Source organism: Rhinolophus hipposideros (genome assembly GCF_964194185.1).
Source record: "Rhinolophus hipposideros genome assembly, chromosome: X".
In the NCBI taxonomy this organism is placed as follows: Eukaryota; Metazoa; Chordata; class Mammalia; order Chiroptera; family Rhinolophidae; genus Rhinolophus; species Rhinolophus hipposideros.
Genome location: NC_138046.1, coordinates 6857525 through 6876110, shown reverse-complemented (window position 1 = coordinate 6876110; position 18586 = coordinate 6857525). Strand labels below are relative to the sequence as shown.

Below are 18586 nucleotides of genomic sequence, written 5' to 3'. Positions count from 1 at the left end.
CCACAACTAAGACTGAAAGGACAACAACTTAACTTGGAAAAAAGCCCTGGAAGTACACACTGTTCCCCAATAAAGTCCTGTTCCCCTTCCCCAATAAAATCTTTAAAAAAAAAAAAAAAGAAAGAAAGGAGAGTAGCACTGCACTTCAGAGACTTTAATCGTTTCCAAACCTCATGTCTGCAGATGGCATGGATGAATTGTGAGAAAGGGAAGTGTGAGGCAGGTGGGCGTCCGCACACCTCTCCTGGGGCTGGGGCTGATGAAATCCAAAAGGGAGAGCTGAGAAGTGGCTGTCCAGGGAGGGCTGGCTGGGCTCCCTGACACCTGGAAGGGGGAGGAGCAAGCAAACCCAGGCCCTTTAGGTCCATCTGGCAGTGGATTGGAGGCCTTGGAATACAGTCTTCACCTGGAGGGGACCTAGGCCTGCCAGTGCAGGGCAAGGGTGGCATGCCACTTCTGCCAGGCCAGGACCCCGAGACCGATCAGCATGAGCATGGTGCACATGCGCAGGCGTGAATTCACCAGCCGCAAGGGGCAGGCACACACAGTGGCAATGAAGACCAGAAGGATGGTGGCCAGTGTAAGGAGCAGGTTCCCGAATCGGAACAGGAACTGGGGACGGCTACGGAGGCTGTCTGTCATCTCCAGTTGGGTTGCTTGCTGTACAGTTTCGAGCTTGGATATACGACACTTGAAAGTCTCCATGACCTCCTGCGGGTGACAAAAACACATGCCCTTGCCAGAGATCAGAAGGGAAGTGAGGTCACTCCACTGAGTTCCTAAGGAGTGCGCGGCAAATGTTGGTGAGCTGAAGATTTAGGAGGGAGGTGGAGAATCCAGAGCACATATATCCTGGGAGGGCCTGTGTTCCTCCATAACAGTGAAGGTCTCCCCTGACATGGTCCGCACCCAGTGCGGCCTGAGACACAACCTGGGCCATGAGAGAGCTGGCCAAGGACACGAGTAAGGTCCGAGGCTGTGGGAGAGAGGGAGGCTTTCTGTCACAGGACAGGGAAGTCCTTCACCCACTTCTTGCTACCCCAGGGTCAAAAGCAGGGACTCCCAGCGGGTGCCCCAGTTTCTCAGATCAGCTAAACTGGGTGGGGGGAAGTGCGGCATGAACATAAAGCTGGGGCACTGCTGGCTGCAAAACAAATGTGTGAGTTGCCACTGAGCCCTCAGCAGGGGCACAGCTTGCGGATTATCTCTTTCCTTGGTTTGGAGGGTATCAGAACAGATTAGCTCATCCTTTGTGACTCTCGTTCCTGCATCCTTCTCACTGGCCATTTCTCCAAAAGCTCCCACATGAGGTACTCACCCACGTTTCCTTGGCTCTCTCATAGGACAGATAGACCATTTTCTCTTCAGTGCAGGCCAGATGCTGTTTGAGATGATAAATCTCATTCAGGTGCTCCTGCAGGTAGACATTCACCAGTTGTCTCAGCAACACTGGCCTTGGGAGCAAAAGAGAAAGCAATACTCCTGAGTACCCAGCCCAGAGCTCATGCTGGTGGAGACGGTCCTACGTCAAAACTAGACCTGGGCTGAGGGTTCCTCCTTCCTCCTCTTGCCCTAAGCGCTAGTCAAAGCCTGTTTCCTCCTCCTCCCATCTGCACCTCAGCCACACCCACACTGATAGTCAAGTATCTCCTACCCGTATATATCATTCCTCTTTTGTAAAAGCTTTACCAAAATAGAGATAGACCAGAAGATTTGTACAAATCAAAATCTAAATTACTCTCATATGCTATTAAATTCCTTACATATTCCGAGCACCGGTGTTTGGCATGCAGTAGTTATTCCATCAAAATCTGTGGGTTATAGTGATGGAGCAGTTACAAGAGACCACATAGTGTATGATTCCATTTATATGAAATGTCCAGAATAGACCAATCCAGAGAGACAGTAACAGAATAGTGGTTGCTGGGGGCGGGGGAGCGGGAAGGTGGGGAGCAACTGCCAATGGGGACGAGTTTCTTTTTGGAGTGATGACAATGCGATGGTCTGCAACGAGACAGTGGTGATGGTTGCACAACTTTGCAAACATATTAAACACCACTGAATTGTACGCTTTAAATGGATGAATTTTATGGTATGTGAATCATATCTCAATAAAGCTATTATTAAAACAAAAAACAAGTATAATATCGTAGTAATGGCTGCATAACTCAGTGAATTGACTAAAGATCATTGAAATGCACAGTTAAAACAGTGCATTTTATGGCGTGTCAACTATATCTCAGTAGACTACGCTGTTAAAAAACACAAACAAAACATCACTACCTGTGGTTTGTGGCTACGTACGTAAGTAGTAAAAGTATAAAAATGTGCATGGAAAAGGTAAGTGCCCAATGAGGGTAGCCAGGTGGGCAGAAGTGAATTTTTTAAAGTTTTGCTTCATTAAAAAAATATTTGGGGGTGGCCAGTTTGCTCAATGGTTAGAGCACAGTGTTCATAACACCAAGGTCACCGGTTCGATTCTCACAAGGGCCAGCGAGCTGCGCCCTCCACAACTAGAATGAAAACAACGACTTGACATGCAGCTGATGGGTCCTGGAAAACCATACTGTTCCCCAATATTCCCTAATTTCAAAAAATAATAATTCATTTAAAAAATAAATAATATTTGAAGCAAAAATGGTAAATGTTAAGATTTGAGAAAGCTAAGGGGTGGGTATACAGTGTTGATCCTGTTACTCTCTACATTTTCCCTGGGTTTTGAATGTTTCCTGAGTTAAAGAAAACGTTGAGGTTACTCATTTTGGCACCAAGGACAGGCCGGAAGGATAGATGTCGGGTGGCTTCTAGCACTGTCATTTAGGGAAGATCCAGGAAAGGCTTGATCCGAGCCAAGGCCAGTGACACTGGAGAAGAGGAAAGGGACCGCAGAGCGCTGCAGACACAGACTGCCTGGGGCTCTATGGAGAACAGAGCCACGAAGGAGCAGGCTGATGACCATGGCTCTGACGTGCACAAGAGCATAACCAATGGTGCTGCTGCACAGACAGGGAACGTGAAGTGAGGAGGTCATGTGGCCCTGTTTCAAGGACTTGACTGACGCCCACATGGAGATGTCCCCCGGGCAGCTAAATAAGCTGAACACTCATACGTTGAAAGCCACTTCGTCAAGAGCCAATTCACAACAGCGTTTCAAGGAACATTCCATGAGTCTCTGCCCCTACTGCCCACAGCGAGGGGGAGATGGCAGAATGTCCACCCCAAAAGTAGATTCCCCACAACTGTCTTTCCATGAATATGAAGGACCTAGCCACAACATTCAAGATATTAACTATGTTCAACTATATTTTCATGAATACATTCTTCACGAATAGGAAGTCAACAAATAGATTCTTCATTATTACATTTATAAGCATGTATGAATATATCCTCAAACCTATTCTTGAACAGATTATTGAGTAAGAAGATTAATTCATAAGGATATTCTCTCAGTCCCCCCTTCTCTGCCTCCAGACGCCTCGCCCTGTGGCAGCACCATCCTGGCTCTCCCTCTGTCCCTCTTTTAGTCAAGGATCCCTCTCTGTCTAGCTCTTAAGGTCGCAGAGGCAAATGGAGCACTCCAGAAAATGTTCTTACGAAGACGAAATGATGACCAATCAAAATGCCTCCTGCCTTCCAAAGCTATGAAGGCCAACGTCTATAACACAAATTGTCCTGAACTATATTGGTGCTGCAATACAGTATATTCCTGACTCCACCTAAGGATTAGCTTTTGGCAAATCGATGTAGAACCTAATGGTCCACAACGTGGAGACGTCTGAGATAGAGAAACAGATGTGGGGCGAGGTACTCAAGCAGCAGGGGACAGTGGATCTCCTCCTGAGCCCGTGCAGGCCCTAACTGCGATCACACATATCCTTGTAAGAGAAGGACAGAAGGAGCTTTTACACACGGAGAAGAAGGCCGGCCGTGTGAAGACACAGCAGAGACAGACATGAAGATGCTGGTCTTAACCACTGCAGTGATACGGCCACAAGGAGTCAGGCAGCCACCAGAATCTGGAAGAGGCCAGCAGTGGATCCTCCCCTCACACCTCCAGAGGGAGCGTGGACTGCTGACACCCTGACTTCAGCCAAGTAAAGATGATTTCAGACGTCAGACCTCCAAAACTGTGAGAGAATACATTTCTGTTGTATGAAGCCACCACATTTGGGCTAATTTGTTATGAGAGCTTAGGAAACTCCTCCAGGGTGTCTCTGGCATCTAGTGAGTAGAGACCAGACACACCTGCTCAACATCCTACAATGCACAGGACAGCTCCCACAACACAGAATCGCCTGGTCCCAAATGTCAATAGTGTTGAGGTTTAGAAAACTGGGCTAGGGTGACACAATTTGGAGTTCAGGGCTCACCAAGTTGTGGTTGCATTTAAGAGGCTGAAATTTCAAAGACTCACCATACCAAGTGTTGGCAAATGTGTGGAGCAACTGGAATGCTCATACACTCCTGGTGGGAATGTAAAATGGTGTAACCATATTGGAAAACAGTTTGGCAGTTTCTTGAAAAGTTCAACATACTCGTATATCTACCTGATCGTCCAGCAATTCCAGATATGAAAACATATGTTCCCCAAAATACAAAATACAAAATACGAAATACAAAATACAAAATAAAAAATACAAAATACAAAATACAGAATGTTCATAGCAGCTTTACTCATAACAGCCCCAACTGGCAGCAGAGGAATGGATAAGCAAAATGTAGTGCATCCACACAATGGAATACTGCTGAGCAAGGAGTGAACTGCTCCAACACACGACTTGGATGAATCTCAAAATAACTACACTGGGTGAAAGAAGCCAGACACAAAGGACTACATCCTGTACGATTCCATTTATACGAAATGTCAGAATAGACAAATCCATAGAAACAGAAAGAAGATTGGTGGTTACCAGGGACTGGGGGAGGCAGGAATGGGGAGCGATGGGGTCTCCTTCTGGAGTGATGAAAATGTTCTGGAACCAGATAGAAGTGATGGCTTCACAGTATTGTGAATGCACTAAATGCCACGGCAAGACAGATAATTTTAGTTTTCTGAATTTCATCTCAATTCACAAATGGAAAAGAAAGCCATCTTGAACACAAACAGATTTACCTGTGAGAAGTGTCATAGGATTTTTCAGTTTGAAAGTTCAGTTCGTGACGCACCAGAGAAGACATGACAATCACAGGGGCCTGAGTGGTGACCACACAGGAGTGGAGACCAGGTAACCCTTCACTGACTCGAACACATATGTAACATGGCCTTCCCGTGTCAGATTCTAGCTCACATAAAGGATTTTAAAAGTATTTGAAGGATATATATATATATATATATATATATATATATATATATATATATATATATACATATATATATTTAAACATGCAACGACTTCCTGTGTCCCCCTCACCTAGCTTAGGAAGCCACACAGGCAGGCCAGGCCAGGTTGACACACTCTCAGGTCTGCACTTGCTAGCCGTGCGGCCTGCTTGCGCCTCTCTGAGGCTCTGTCTCCCCATCTGTAAAGTGGGCATCTGAGCACTACCGGTGAGCAATGCTATACGCTCCCCGCTGTCACTGTTATCCCCTCACGCCATCTTCCGCCCCTTCTCCATCGCTCTTGGTAAATCTCAGTCCTGCAGATCTGCTTTCTTTGCTTCTCATGTATATTCATCAGGCTCACCGAACTGCTGTAGCCAGCCACCAGAAAAATCTCAGTGGCGGAACACAAAGTTTATTTCACAGTCCAATGGTGGGGGGGGGTCTAGCTCAGAAGTACTAACTTGTAGATTCACAGAGTCTGGGGGGAAGTAGGTTGCCCTGCTCCTCTGCACATTTGGCAGCTTCTGACTTGCTAAGGGGTTAAGGGCTCACCTGAGCACAACAGTCCGGTTGGCCTGGGCAGTATAGAAATGTGTGGGGACGTGTACAACTGCCAGTGAGCTCTGGTCCTACTTTTATACAAATCCAACCTTGGAAATGTTATGTCAACCTAGGGGGCTTTAAGAGTCACAAGATTTTAGATTGGGTTGCCGTGTCCAATGAAAATCACCTCCAAAAGAAAGTTGTAATTCTGATTGGTTATCTTACTCGACAGTGGGTTGCCCCATAATACTCTTGAACTGCCCTTTATGGATTTGTCAAGCAGTGTAAATGCGGGAAGGATTTCCCAGTGAAAACAGAACAGGATTGTTCCCCACACTTCTTCCACACATTCACGCAGGTACTGAAGGGACTGCAGAGTTCTTACTTCCATGAAAATGCTGCGAATCTGGGCTCATCTAAGCGAATTCCACCCACCCACCTACCTCCTTTTTGTTGACTTATCTAACATTTATTGAGTATCTCCTAAACGGCAGGAACAGCTTTAGGCGTGAGAAATACAGAAATGGACACAATAAAACCCCCTTTCTCAGTATATTAGAGAGAAAGGATTAGAGTTAATGAAGTCAAAAGACTTCAGGGATCACGGGAGGGTGTGTGGCACCCTTGGTGGCTGGTGGGAGCCTGAGAAGTGCCCAAATAGGAATGGAGAGTGTCCTTCGAGAGACTGAGTTTGCCTCAAAGGGTGAGGGCTAGTTTTGTCTTAGATGAAAATAAAATTGACTCGCTGCACAGTGGGGAGAAAACATTCCCCAGAAGGCAGTCATTTGCAGAATAAATGTCCCACACAGGACCTTGGGCCCCAGCTCAGCCATGAGCACCAGTGAAGGGATCGTGGCTGGCGAGGTGACTCCAGTCCTTCCACACCATCCCAGCAGACAGGATGGCAGGTCACCTCCCTAATTGATGATGGCTGTCTGCTGGGCTCACTGCCACCTTGGCTGTCTCCCACCACCCCACTCAGAGCAGCAGCTGCAGGACCCTGAGCTGGAGCCTCGTTTGCCAGCAGAGGGCCAGGCTGGTATGCAACCAGGGACATGGGACGAGCCCTCTCCACTGCGGGCCCCGTGGCCTAGAGCTGCTTCTTCCCCTCTCCTCGGCTCCCCATCCCCCTCCTCTGGACGGCCCTGGGGGCTGTCCCCAGAGCCAAGGTGGCAGAAGGGGTTCCATCTCACTTGTATTTCTCCTCCTGAAGGGACTCCACCAACACCGGCAGGTCTGTCAGATACCTCTCCTTTAGACTCTGATAGGACATCTGGAGGCTGAGGTGTAACTTCTCTACATCTTTCAGCTCTTCCTTCACCTTCTGCAACGGCAGGTTTCGCTGCTGGGCTACACACTTTGTCTCTGAGGACTTCCCCTGCTGCAAGTCACTCCCTAGACATCTCTTGATGCCAGACAGGTTGGTGGACAAGCAACATTCCCCACCTGGTTTGTGGGGCTCTGAAAGTGGGGCCTTCTCACTGGGCTGCTGGCAATTGTCTGGGCTGCGTTTCTTGTGCTGGCAGCCCTCCTCCAGCTCCTGCAGCTGCTGGTGACAGTGGTGGAGCTTTCTTTCAATCTGGGCGATGGTGGCAGAGGCACGCTGGTTCACCTTCTCAAAGGCCTGCCGGATGTGGGGGGCCTGGTGCCGGTCCGCTTTGGATACCAATTTGATGTAGCCCACTGTGTTCTCATCCCGATTGGCCTTCTCCACTCTCAGCTGCTCTGAGAGGTAGAGGATGCGGTGCTGGAGGTTATCCTGTAAGTTCCGAATCAGCTCCCTCTGTGAGAGGCTGGAGTGGCCACTAGGGCCATCGTCGCTGGATGACAGGGACCTGCCCAAGGGCACATTGGAGGGGAGGGTTGCACTTGGGCTCTTAATGTATTCGCCCTGCATTGGGAAACAAATCGCAAAATGGGTACTTGTATGAGCTGCAAATAGTAGGAGAATTGAACACATTATTGCCTCACTCTATAAAAATACTTACATGTATGCACAGATACTCACATATACGAGATTTATGCATTCAAGATGGACTCAACACAGACTGAAAAAGTTGAGTTCATCTGGGCCCCTCTCCCTTCCCTTTTAGCATCCACTCCTTGCTCTATTAGGTGTATCTCATCACAACCCCCAGACAGCTAGAATCCCCCCCTTCCACACCTACCCTTTCTGTTTTTTGGCTTCTTCTCTTTTAAGAATTACCAACTGTGCACCTCATTCTATAAAAACTGTTCTTGTAAAGTATGGAATCAACTCATTCCCATTAAGCCATGGGCCTTGTTGTGTTGCTACTCTAGGCAGATAGAAGAGGTAGGCAGAGAGCTTTGTATCCTAGCAGGCTCGTTCCTTCATCCAATCAATTCCTTCAACACCTATTTCCTGAGTGCCTGTCACATGGTACAGAAGCCAAACACATTCCTTGCTCACTGGCATAGAGCTGATAGTCCAGGGTAGGAAATTCTATTGTGATGCAAACAAACGAGTCTTTCACATGGCAAAGGATAACAGAAAGAGCACCTTCAAGACAGAGCCCAGTCCAAATCCTGACTCTACTACTACTCCGGGACCTTGGGAAAGTTAATAAACTGCTCAGAGGGTCAGTTTTCTTATGTCTAAAATAAAGATTGCCATAGCAACATAGCTAGAACACAGTGGACCAGGGCAGAGTGGATGGTGATGAGCTAGGCGATATCAGTGGGGTCGGAACAGGTAGAGCCTCTGCTCTCTTTCTGCTTTTGAACCATAAGTGCATTCACGATCATTTTTTTACCTGAAAACCCTCTCCCAGTAACAAGTCAGGAGTGATTGTATTGTAATAGATAGCTTGGTTCTGTGTATTATATGCAAATCATACCTCAGTTTTAAAAAATACAATGTGATACCACTATGCATCTAGCAGATTGGTAAAACGTAGACTAACAATAATAAATATGGACTGAGATGTGAAGCAACAAAAACTCTCAAACACTCCTGATGGGAGAGCAACTGGTACAAGCACTTTGGGAAAGCATTTGGTCATATTGTAAAGCTGAAGGCATGCAAACCGAATGGCCCAGCAATCGCATTTCTAGGTATGTCCTTGGGAGACAGCTACACTAATGTTCTCAATAGCCAACTGCCCATTGATAGTAGAATGTGTAAGCGAACGGTAATACAGGCAACAGTATACTACTATACAGCAATGAAAATGAACAACAGCCTTGGAAGCATGAATGAACAAGCATAATCTTGAACGAAAGAAGCCAAACACAGAAGAACCCACACTATATAGGGTTCCATTTACATCAAGTTCAAAAACAGGCAAAACAAAATGATGTTGTTTAGAGCTGCATACACAGGCAGCAAAGCTATAAAGAAACACATGTGCACCGGTAGCGTGAAAGTTACAATAGTGGCTCCCACTAGGGTGGGAGAAGGGGTTGGCGATTGGGAGAGACACGTGGAGTCCAGGGTGCTTGACCTGAATAGTAGTTAAATGTACGTTCACCTTATCATTATTTCCTACACTGTGTGTTGATGTTTTCTGGACATTAATGTACATATGCCAGATTTCACAATTTTTAAGTTTTTAAATGTTCAATATTTGGATTTAATAGGTTAGAAATGGCTGGAGAGAGAATTAGTAAACTGGAAAACAGAACTAAAGAAAGCATCTAGAATGCAGCACACAGACACAAAGAAATAGAAAATTTGAAAACAAGATTGAAAAACAGAAAGCATGGAAGGTAAAGTTAAAAAGTCTAAAAGGAAAATCGAATTGCCATATCACAAGGAGAAGACAGACTGAGGCAGTGGTGAGATTGTAAGACACAGTTACTAAGAACTTTCCAGAACTGATGAAAGACACAAATCAAAGAAGCTCAATAAATCCCAAACAGGAAGAACAGAAATTGATCTACACATAGACACAAGATCTTAAAAGCAGCTAGATTTAAAAAGTTGATTACCTTTAAAACCATGACTTTTAGACGGAGAGCTGACTTCTCAATGGCATCAGTGAAATTCAGAAGAGAGTTGAATAATATCTTCAATGTTCTGAGAGAATAACTGTCAGTGAGAAAAAAAATAGGTCACATTCAAACAATCATAAGTCAGAATGTCTTCAAACTTTTCAGCAAAGCACTGGGAACTAGAGCACCATGAACTAATGCCTTCCAAATTTGGGAGGAAAATAATTTTCCAGCCTAGAATTCTACACTCAAACTGTCAATTTGTGAGGTTAGACTAAAGACATTTTCCAATTTGGAAGTACTCAAATAGTTTACCACCTCTGAATTCTTTCTCTGGAAGCTACTAGAAAAGGTGTTTCACCAAAACCAGAGAGGAACGTAAGAAAAAGGTAGAGATAGAATCTATGAAACAAGGGCCCCAAGCCAAAAGAGAGGCAAATACAATCTCCAGGATGATGGCAGGGGAGTCCAGGCTGGCGGCTGGGCAGCGGGCCTGAGGGGCAAGTCAAAAGGCTCCAGGAGAGAGCGCTCTGAGGAAATGAAATGAAGGAAATGCCAGACATCTTTGACCAGCTAGAGAGAAGACGTAGATAGTTGGCAGAAGTACCGACCTATATCACAGAGAACAAACACAGGGATTGGGGGAAACAAGTGTTAACTAAGGACAACGAAACATCAGGAGAGAAAGGAAACATCATCAGAGTAATGACTCAGCTGTGACCAGTGTTCCCATGGACTTAGTAATGTGGTCACCAAGGAAAGATCTAACTCAAATCACCGCATACCATACTGCGAGGATGGAGTAGGGACTGAAAGAGCTATATTATCATCCTTCATTGGGAGAAGTCATTTGGTAATTCCTAAAATATAAAAAAAATAAAGCAAGAGCACTATAAATAATTTATTTAGAGAACTGGAGGTAAATGCCAAGAAACAGCTTTTAAAAAGGGTGGAACGTACTTGATTCTGGAGAATGGACAATTGGGTGAATGGAAGCCAAGGATTGCTATTTTTTGTCACAAACATTGTAGAACCATTGAACTCTTTGGGCCAGGGGTGGGCAAACTGTGGCCTGGTTTTGTACAGGTGTAAGCTAAGAATGGCTTTTACATTTTTAAATGGTTGGAAAAAAGTCGGAAGATTTTGTGATGTGTGAAAATTACATAAGATTCAAATTTCAGCGTCCGTAAACCAAGTGTGATTGGCACATAGTCACTGTCGTTCATTTACATATTGTCCATGGTTGTATTTGTGCCACCACAGCAGCCGAATTAAGTACTGCAACAGAGACCATATGGCCTCAAATATTTACTATCTGGACGTTTACGGAGAAAGTTTGCTGACCCCTACTTTAAACTATGTTCATATATGCCATTGATAAATGAAAGAACTAAATAACTGTTTAAAAACGAAATAGGAAATAAGGAAAATTAAAATTTGTTAATGACTTGTTCTATTCGGGAATTTTATAGATATCACATAAAACTCAAAATTGAGAGAAGAATGTTGGTGGAAAAAATTAAAGGTAACCACTAGGACAAAGCCAGGTATACAACATCCAAATAACCAAGGGGAAACAAAAAAAAATGGAACTTGAAATATCCACACAAAAAATAAAAAAGAAGGGGCCGGCCCAGTGGCTCAGGCAGTTAGAGCTCCATGCTCCTAACTCCAAAGGCTGCTGGTTCGATTCCCACGTGGGCCAGTGGGCTCTCAACCACAAGGTTGCCGGTCAACTCCTCGAGTCCCGCAAGGGATGGTGGGCAGCGCCCCCTGCAACTAAGATTGAACGCAGCACCTTGAGCTGAGCTGCCGCTGAGCTCCCGGATGGCTCAGTTGGTTGGAGCGCGTCCTCTCAACCACAAGGTTGCTGATTCGACTTCCACAAGGGATGGTGGGCTGCGCCCCCTGCAACTAGCAATGACAACTGGACCTGGAGCTGAGCTGTGCCCTCTGCAACTAAGATTGAAAGGACAACAACTTGACTTGAAAAAAAATAAATAAATAAATAAAATAAAAAAGAAGGAAGGAAAAGAAACAAGATTGCAGGGGAAATAGAAAATATAAAATAGGATGTCAATAAAGTGTGATTTTCAATGGCTATATACCATGTTTTTAAGACTCAATATAGTAAATATGTCAGCCCTCTACATATTGACCTACAAATTCAATGAAACCCTAATTAAAAACCTAACAGGAATGTCTTCATGAATTTTAAAATAGCTGATTCCCAAAATTTATTTGGAAGAAAAAAATGCACAAAAAAAGCTAAGAAATTTTTGAGAAAGAATAATAAATATGGCCTTGGGACAATTGCCAATTTTAATGACATTAAGTTAGAGTGTTTCCTTAGATGCAACAATAAAGTCAAGACAGAATAAAGAACTAAATATAAAAATGAAACTATGTAAGTATTAGAAGGACATAATAGGATTTTTAAATAATCTTTGTGTGGAGAAGACCTTTCTAAAGACTCAAACCATAAAGCAAAAGATTTACATATTTTACTGCATAAAATGTTTTAAAACATTCTTATGGGGAAAAATATAAAGTTAAAAAAAATTAACATTTAAGTTTTGGTTCAAATACTTGCTTCTCCTTAAGAATAAAATATCTGTGTTAACGTTTTTTTTTAAAAAGCAACAGATTGAGAAAAAGATTTGCGGTATCTCTAATAGATAAACAGTTAATCAACATAACATATAAAGATGTCCTACAAATGAGAAGCTAAAAAGAAATAACCCAATATAAAAATAGTAAAGGACAGCAATAGACAACTCAGAAAGAACGGACTACAATGATGAGGGTGTGAGGAAACGAGCACTCGCATACTCTGCAAGTAGGCGGACACAGAGTCGGGTTTTTTAAGCAATCAGCAATAGTGATGAAAAATTTCAATGCACGTGCCCTTTAACCAAGCAAGAACGTGAGTGCCTAGACGCAATCAGGGACACTTGGGGCTCTCAGGACCTCGGCAGTTTTGACGATGCTCCCCAGTGTTTGAACTTAGGGGACAGTGTTGTGGAGATGATGCCACTGGGAGCCACGCTGATTCTTGGCAGACCATCTCAAAGTCAGAGGGACAGCTCTCCAAGACTATATCGTGGCCTTGAAGATGGGGACCTTCATACAGAAAGTCAGTGGCAGTACCCTCAAGTCAGGCTCCCCGGGAAAGCTGCAGGCCAGCATTGGGCTATTGCCACCTAAACAGCCACACGGGTCTGGGTCCTGATGTATAGAAGATTCTAAAAAGAGAAAGGTCAGCGCAGAGATGTCATGCTGTCTCAGAACCCTGTGCTCTCATCTGCTGAGAAGCCCACCTGGGGTCTGGGCTGCTATGGAGTATGAGGAGGGGGACATCCCGCAAAGTAAAACTCCAGTGTGGCTTTTTAGAGAGTGTGACAAAACGCACAAAACAAACTTTGCCACTGTAACAATTTTAAAGTGTGTGAATCCGTTAACCGTTTACTAGCTTCATCACAGTGTGCAACAACCACCACAATGTCTAGTTCCCTAACTTTTTGATACCCCAAAAGTATACCCACTTAGAGAGACAGTCCTCTTTGAATAACATTAGGAAAGATATAAATAAATTAAATGATTTTGAATAACGTCCTATACGCAAGTGAGAAATGTTCAGAATCCATTGAATGAGGCGTGCAGAGGAAGCCGCAGGGATGGAGTCGCTCGCGCTGCCGAGGCCGGAGGTGCGGAGGAATTTGCACGTGCAAGTCACTGGCCGCACTGCGCAGGAAGTCGTGCGCGCTGAGAAAGCCGCGATGCGGAGGGATCCGCACATGGAGGTCGCTGGAAGCGGCACTGCGCACGTGCAGAGGGAGCGCGGGGCGGAGGGATCTGTGCGTGGGGTTTATTAGACGTACAGCAAAGCGCCCTTTCCGGCACTTGCTCCTCGGAGACCGAAGCGATCGCAGCTATGTCGGACCCTGAGGCGAGCACCGCCATGGCCTACGAAACCATGCCTGACGCGTTGACTCTTCAGGTGCTGCGGGACTTGGCCAATCGCCTGCGCATCCACTCCATCAGGGCCACATGCGCCTTGAGCTCCGGGTAAGGCTCCCTGGTCGAAGGCCACGTGGCGCCAACCGCCATTCCCGGCAGCGATGGCGGGGGTGTGAGGTAAAGGGAGCCGGGGGGCTGGATGGGCTTGGTCGTAGAGGCCCGGTTTAGGGCCACTGGGGCTTGGCTGCCACCCACAGACGCCAGGCAGGCGTAGTCGCCGTTGGTGGCTGGCCGCGTGCTCAGGCGCCTGTCGCTTCGAGTTCCCACTTCGTGATCTCGCTTCGTGATCCGGCTGAAACCGGTGGGCCCCCAGAACCGGCGCGATCCGGCGGGCGGGCGGGCGGCAGCGCTTCTGGGGTTTGGACCAGGCTGATGTTGGAGCGGGAGGGTTCGGGGCTTTGTAAGCGGTTGCCGTCGATGGTCAGAAACCCAGAACATGGAAGTTTAAGGAAATAAAGCCTAAAGGTGCGCTCTTGGGTCTGCTTGTGATTTGATGAGTTTTTTTTTTTTGCCGTAATATTCATAAGAGATGTTAGTCAGCAGTTTTCTTGTGAGGTATTTATCGGTTTTAGTCTAACGACAATGCTGGCTTCAGAATGAGTTTCTAAGTATTTCCTTTCACTTTTTCAGAAGAGTTTGAGGATTAATGTTAATTCTTTAAATATTTGGTAGGATTCACCAGTAACACCATCAGATCCCGTTTTTCTTTGTCGGAGGTTTTTGACTATTGATTCAGTCTCCTCATTAGTTACGGGTTTATTCTGATTTTTCTATTTCTTCGTTATTCAGTCTTAGGTTTTCTGTTGCTAGAAATTTCTTATAGATTAGCCCATTTATTGACATACAGTTGTTCATAGTGTTTTTTATAGTCTTTTATTTCTGTAGACTCGGTAGCAATGTCCTTATTTTGATTTTTGAAATGAAACTAGAAATTTCAAATCTGATTTAATAAATTTAGTAATTTCTTTTCTCTTTTGTACTTACTTAATCTAGCTATAAGTTTGTTAATTTTGTTAATCTTTTCAAAGAACCAACTTTGGTTTTTGATTTTTTTTTCTGTTTTTCCTAGTCTCTATTTTATTTATTTACACTCTAATCTTTATTATTTTCTTTGTGGTAGCTTTGGGTTTAGTTCTTTTTCTAATTCAGAAGTGGTAAAGTTAGGTTTTTGATTTAAGATCTTTCTTAATGTAAGCATTGCACCTATAAATTTCCCTCCCAGTACTACTTTTGCTGTATTTTATAAATTTTGGTATGTTGTATTTTCATTTGTCTCTGAGTAGTTTCTAATTTCTTTTCTACTTTCTCCTCTTTGGTCCATTGGTTGTTTAAGACATGCCTGTTTTATTTTGTTTTGTTTACACTTTCATTTTGCTCCCTTCACCTTCAAAATTAATAATGGTTTACATCTTCTCAAGGGATCGGTAATAGCTTTCAATTCCAAATCATCCTCTTAGGGGATACTTGCAAGACAAGAGGTTTAAGTTTCCATTTTCTATAGTGTGAAACTTGAGAGATTATTAATACATGTGAGCTGGGCCTAAAATCCTACGCTTCCAACAGCTTCCAACAGTCGGGGCAGGGCTCTAGGGAATTGGCTCTCCCTTCTTAATTAATGAGGGATTGGCTGGACACGCATGCAGGCTTTCTAAGAACAGCGGTTATTTTGGCATTCAGTAAGAGCCTTCAGTTACTCCACCATGAAAAACTTCTCAGTCTCACCATTTACTTCCTAAAAGAAATTTATTTTAGGTAGTAGAATGGGATCATCATGGTATTTTGTTTCATTTCCCCCAGTTTTATTGAAGTATAACTGACATATAGCACTGTATAAGTTTAAGGTGTATGGCATAATGATTTGACTTACATATATTGTGAAATGAGCACCACAATAAGTTTAGTTAACATCCATCGTCTAATACAAATACAAGAAAAAGAAAAATTGTTTTTTTGCCTTTGTGATGAGAACTTAACTATTCTTAACCACTTTCAAATATACCACACAGCAGTGTTAACTATAGTAATCAAGTTGTACATTACATCCCTGCTGCTTATTTAATCTTATAACTGGAAGTTTCTACCTTTTGACCACCTACCTCCAGTTCCCCTTTCCTCAACCCCCACCTCTGGTAACCACAAATCTGATGATCCCTTTTTTTATGTTTGGTGGGGTTTTTTTTTTCTTTTGTTTGTTTGGTTTTTTTTTTTTTTTAGATTCCAAATATAACTGAGAGCATACATTTGCCTTTCTATGTCTGATTTATTTCACTTAGCATAATGTCCTCAAGGTCCATCCACGTTGATGCAAATGTCAGAATTTCCTTCTTTTTCGTAGCTGAATGGTAGTCCATTATATACATGTACCACATCTTTACCCATTCTGTGGACACGTAGTTTGTTTCCATGTCTTGGCCGTTGTAAATAATGCTATGAACATAGGGGGTGCAGATATCTCTTCGACATAGTATTTTCATTTCCTTTGGATGCATTACCAGAAGTGGAATTGATAGATCATATAGTAGTTCTATTTTTAATTTTTTGAAGGTCCTCCATACTGTTTTCCATAGTGGCTGTACCAATTTACGTTCCCACCAACAATTGAACAAGGGTTCTCTTTTCTCCACATCCTCACCAACATTTATCTCGTTTTTTTGATGATAGCCATTCTAACAGATGGGAAGTAATATCCCACTGTGGTTTTGATTTGCATTTCCTTGATGATTAGTGATGTTGAGTATCTTTTCATGTACCTGTTGGCCATTTGAATATCCTCTTTGGGAAAATATTCAGGTCCTTTAACCATTTTTAATTGGATTTTTCTTTGTTGAGTTGTATGAGTTCTTTATATATGTTGGACAGTAACCCTATATAAGATATATGATTTGCAAATATTCTTTCCCATGTGGTAGGTTGTCTTTTTCATTTTGTTGATAGTTTCCTTTGCTGTGCAGAAGATTTTTAGTTTGGTATAGTCCCACATGTTTTTTATTTTGTTGCTTGAGCTTTAGGTGTCATATCCAAAAAATCATTACCAAGACCTATGTCAAGGAGCTTTTTTTCTGTTTTCTTCTAGGAATTTAATGGTTTCCAGTCTTACACTTTTAATCCATTTCAGGTTAATTTCTGCATACGATAGGGATCTAGTTTCGTTTTATCGTGTGTGTCTATCCAATTTCCCCAGCACCGTTTATTAAAGAGACTGTTCTTTCTCCATTGAGTATTCTTGGTTCCCTTGTCAAATATTAGTTGACCATATATGCATTGGTTTATTTTTGCTTCATGACATTTCTGATTAATGATATCACAGATGAATTCAAACAAGTGGAAGAATGTTCAAGTGCTGATGGTGACCTCGCCCCAAGTACACAGGGGCCCCTTGATAGAAGGGGACTGGTCTTGGAGGTCTTGCTCTCCACAGGGAGAGATGTTGTGAGGCTTAAAACATCCTTAAAAGTTATGGGCCTTGGGCAGCAGTGGCCCTGCATCTCTTGCCCTTGGCTGGATTCCTCCAGGGCTGGGAGTAATGACAGCTGCTTTCTGGCCTGAGGGGACCATGTGCTGAGAAGCCTCTTCATGCACCATGTCCCTGGTGAGTCGTTTACCTGTGAGAAGTGACCTGTGCCATGACTGTCTTTCAGCCACCCCACATCGTGCAGCAGTGCTGCTGAGATCATGTCTGTGCTGTTCTTCCACGTCATGAGATACAAGCAGACGGACCCAGAGAACCCGAACAATGACCGCTTCATTCTCTACAAGGTAAGCCGGCGCGGGGGCCCCTGGCCTGCTCAGAGACTTGCTTCTGAAGCTCGTCTTTAGAGCCCCCAGCTGGCAACAAGGCCTGAAGTGGGCTCTGGTGGTCTTTTTGGTTCTTCTTTCTTTGCCTCACATCTCAGTGCATTTGGGCTGCTGTGACGAAACACCACAGACTGGGTGGTTTATAAACAATAGAAACCTATTTTTCACAGCTTTGGAAGCTGAAAGTCGAAGATCAAAACACCATCGTGATCACATTCTGGTGAGGGCCCCCTCCCTGGTGACATACTTCTCGTTGTATCCTCACATGGCGGGAGAAGTGGTGTCTCTAGGGCCTCTTTCGTAAGGACACTAGTCTCATTCTTGAAGGTTTCTGCCCTCGTGACCTAATCACCACCCAAAGACCCCCCACCTGCTAATACTATCACCTTGGGCATTAGATTTTCAATCTATGACTTTGGGGAGGACACAGACATTCAGATCATCGCATCTCATAAAGCTCTAAAAGGTGTCCTAGCAAGGACTGCTCAGTGGGAATGGTGACTTACGGCAGCGGGCTGCCCCTTCTTTTCTTTGCTGGTGCTCGCCTCACACCGCTGCCTCTAAAGCCCCCCGGGCAGGGTTGTGCTCCTCCCATCCTGTGCCACCTGGATGGAGGTGGACATCAGCAGATTTGACCTGCTGAGCACGAGGAAAACTGAGTTGGATTTGGAGGGACATCCCACCCCTGTCAGTCAGTTTTCTCTCTATTTCTCTGCAGATCGGACTTGACACCAATGCGAGAGTTTCTCATTAGACTAGGATATGGCGGCAGGTACCTCATGACATTGGGGGATGGGACAGAAAAGGAATGTTAAAAGCAAGGTCAATCTAGAAGAGTGAGCAGCTCTTTTAATGCTGTTGGAAACTTGACTGTGTCCTGATCAAATCATTTAAAACTCAACTGGCAGAGTGCCATATATAAATAGAAACCCCATATCTGGGCAGCAGGAA

At 44.3% G+C, this 18586-nt stretch overlaps 2 protein-coding genes across 2 annotated transcripts in view; one reads left to right on the top strand and one right to left on the bottom strand.

The window, feature by feature from the left end:
• Positions 1–171: 171 nt before the first annotated feature.
• TEX28 (testis expressed 28) lies at positions 172–13783 on the bottom strand (the record flags this gene model as incomplete). Its single annotated transcript, XM_081042273.1, is given in 8 exon segments — positions 172–402; positions 406–417; positions 421–711; positions 1319–1454; positions 7060–7757; positions 9818–9895; positions 10263–10313; positions 13724–13783. Coding segments are annotated over 8 exon segments (1557 nt in total).
• The window catches only part of TKTL1 (transketolase like 1), a gene marked incomplete at both ends in the record, with an annotated part of 22096 nt that continues 17291 nt past the window's right edge, over positions 13782–18586 (top strand). Inside the window, 4 exon segments of the mRNA XM_081043163.1 lie at positions 13782–13888; positions 17479–17596; positions 18214–18233; positions 18235–18322. Coding sequence (XP_080899289.1) covers positions 13782–13888; positions 17479–17596; positions 18214–18233; positions 18235–18322 — 333 coding nt within the window.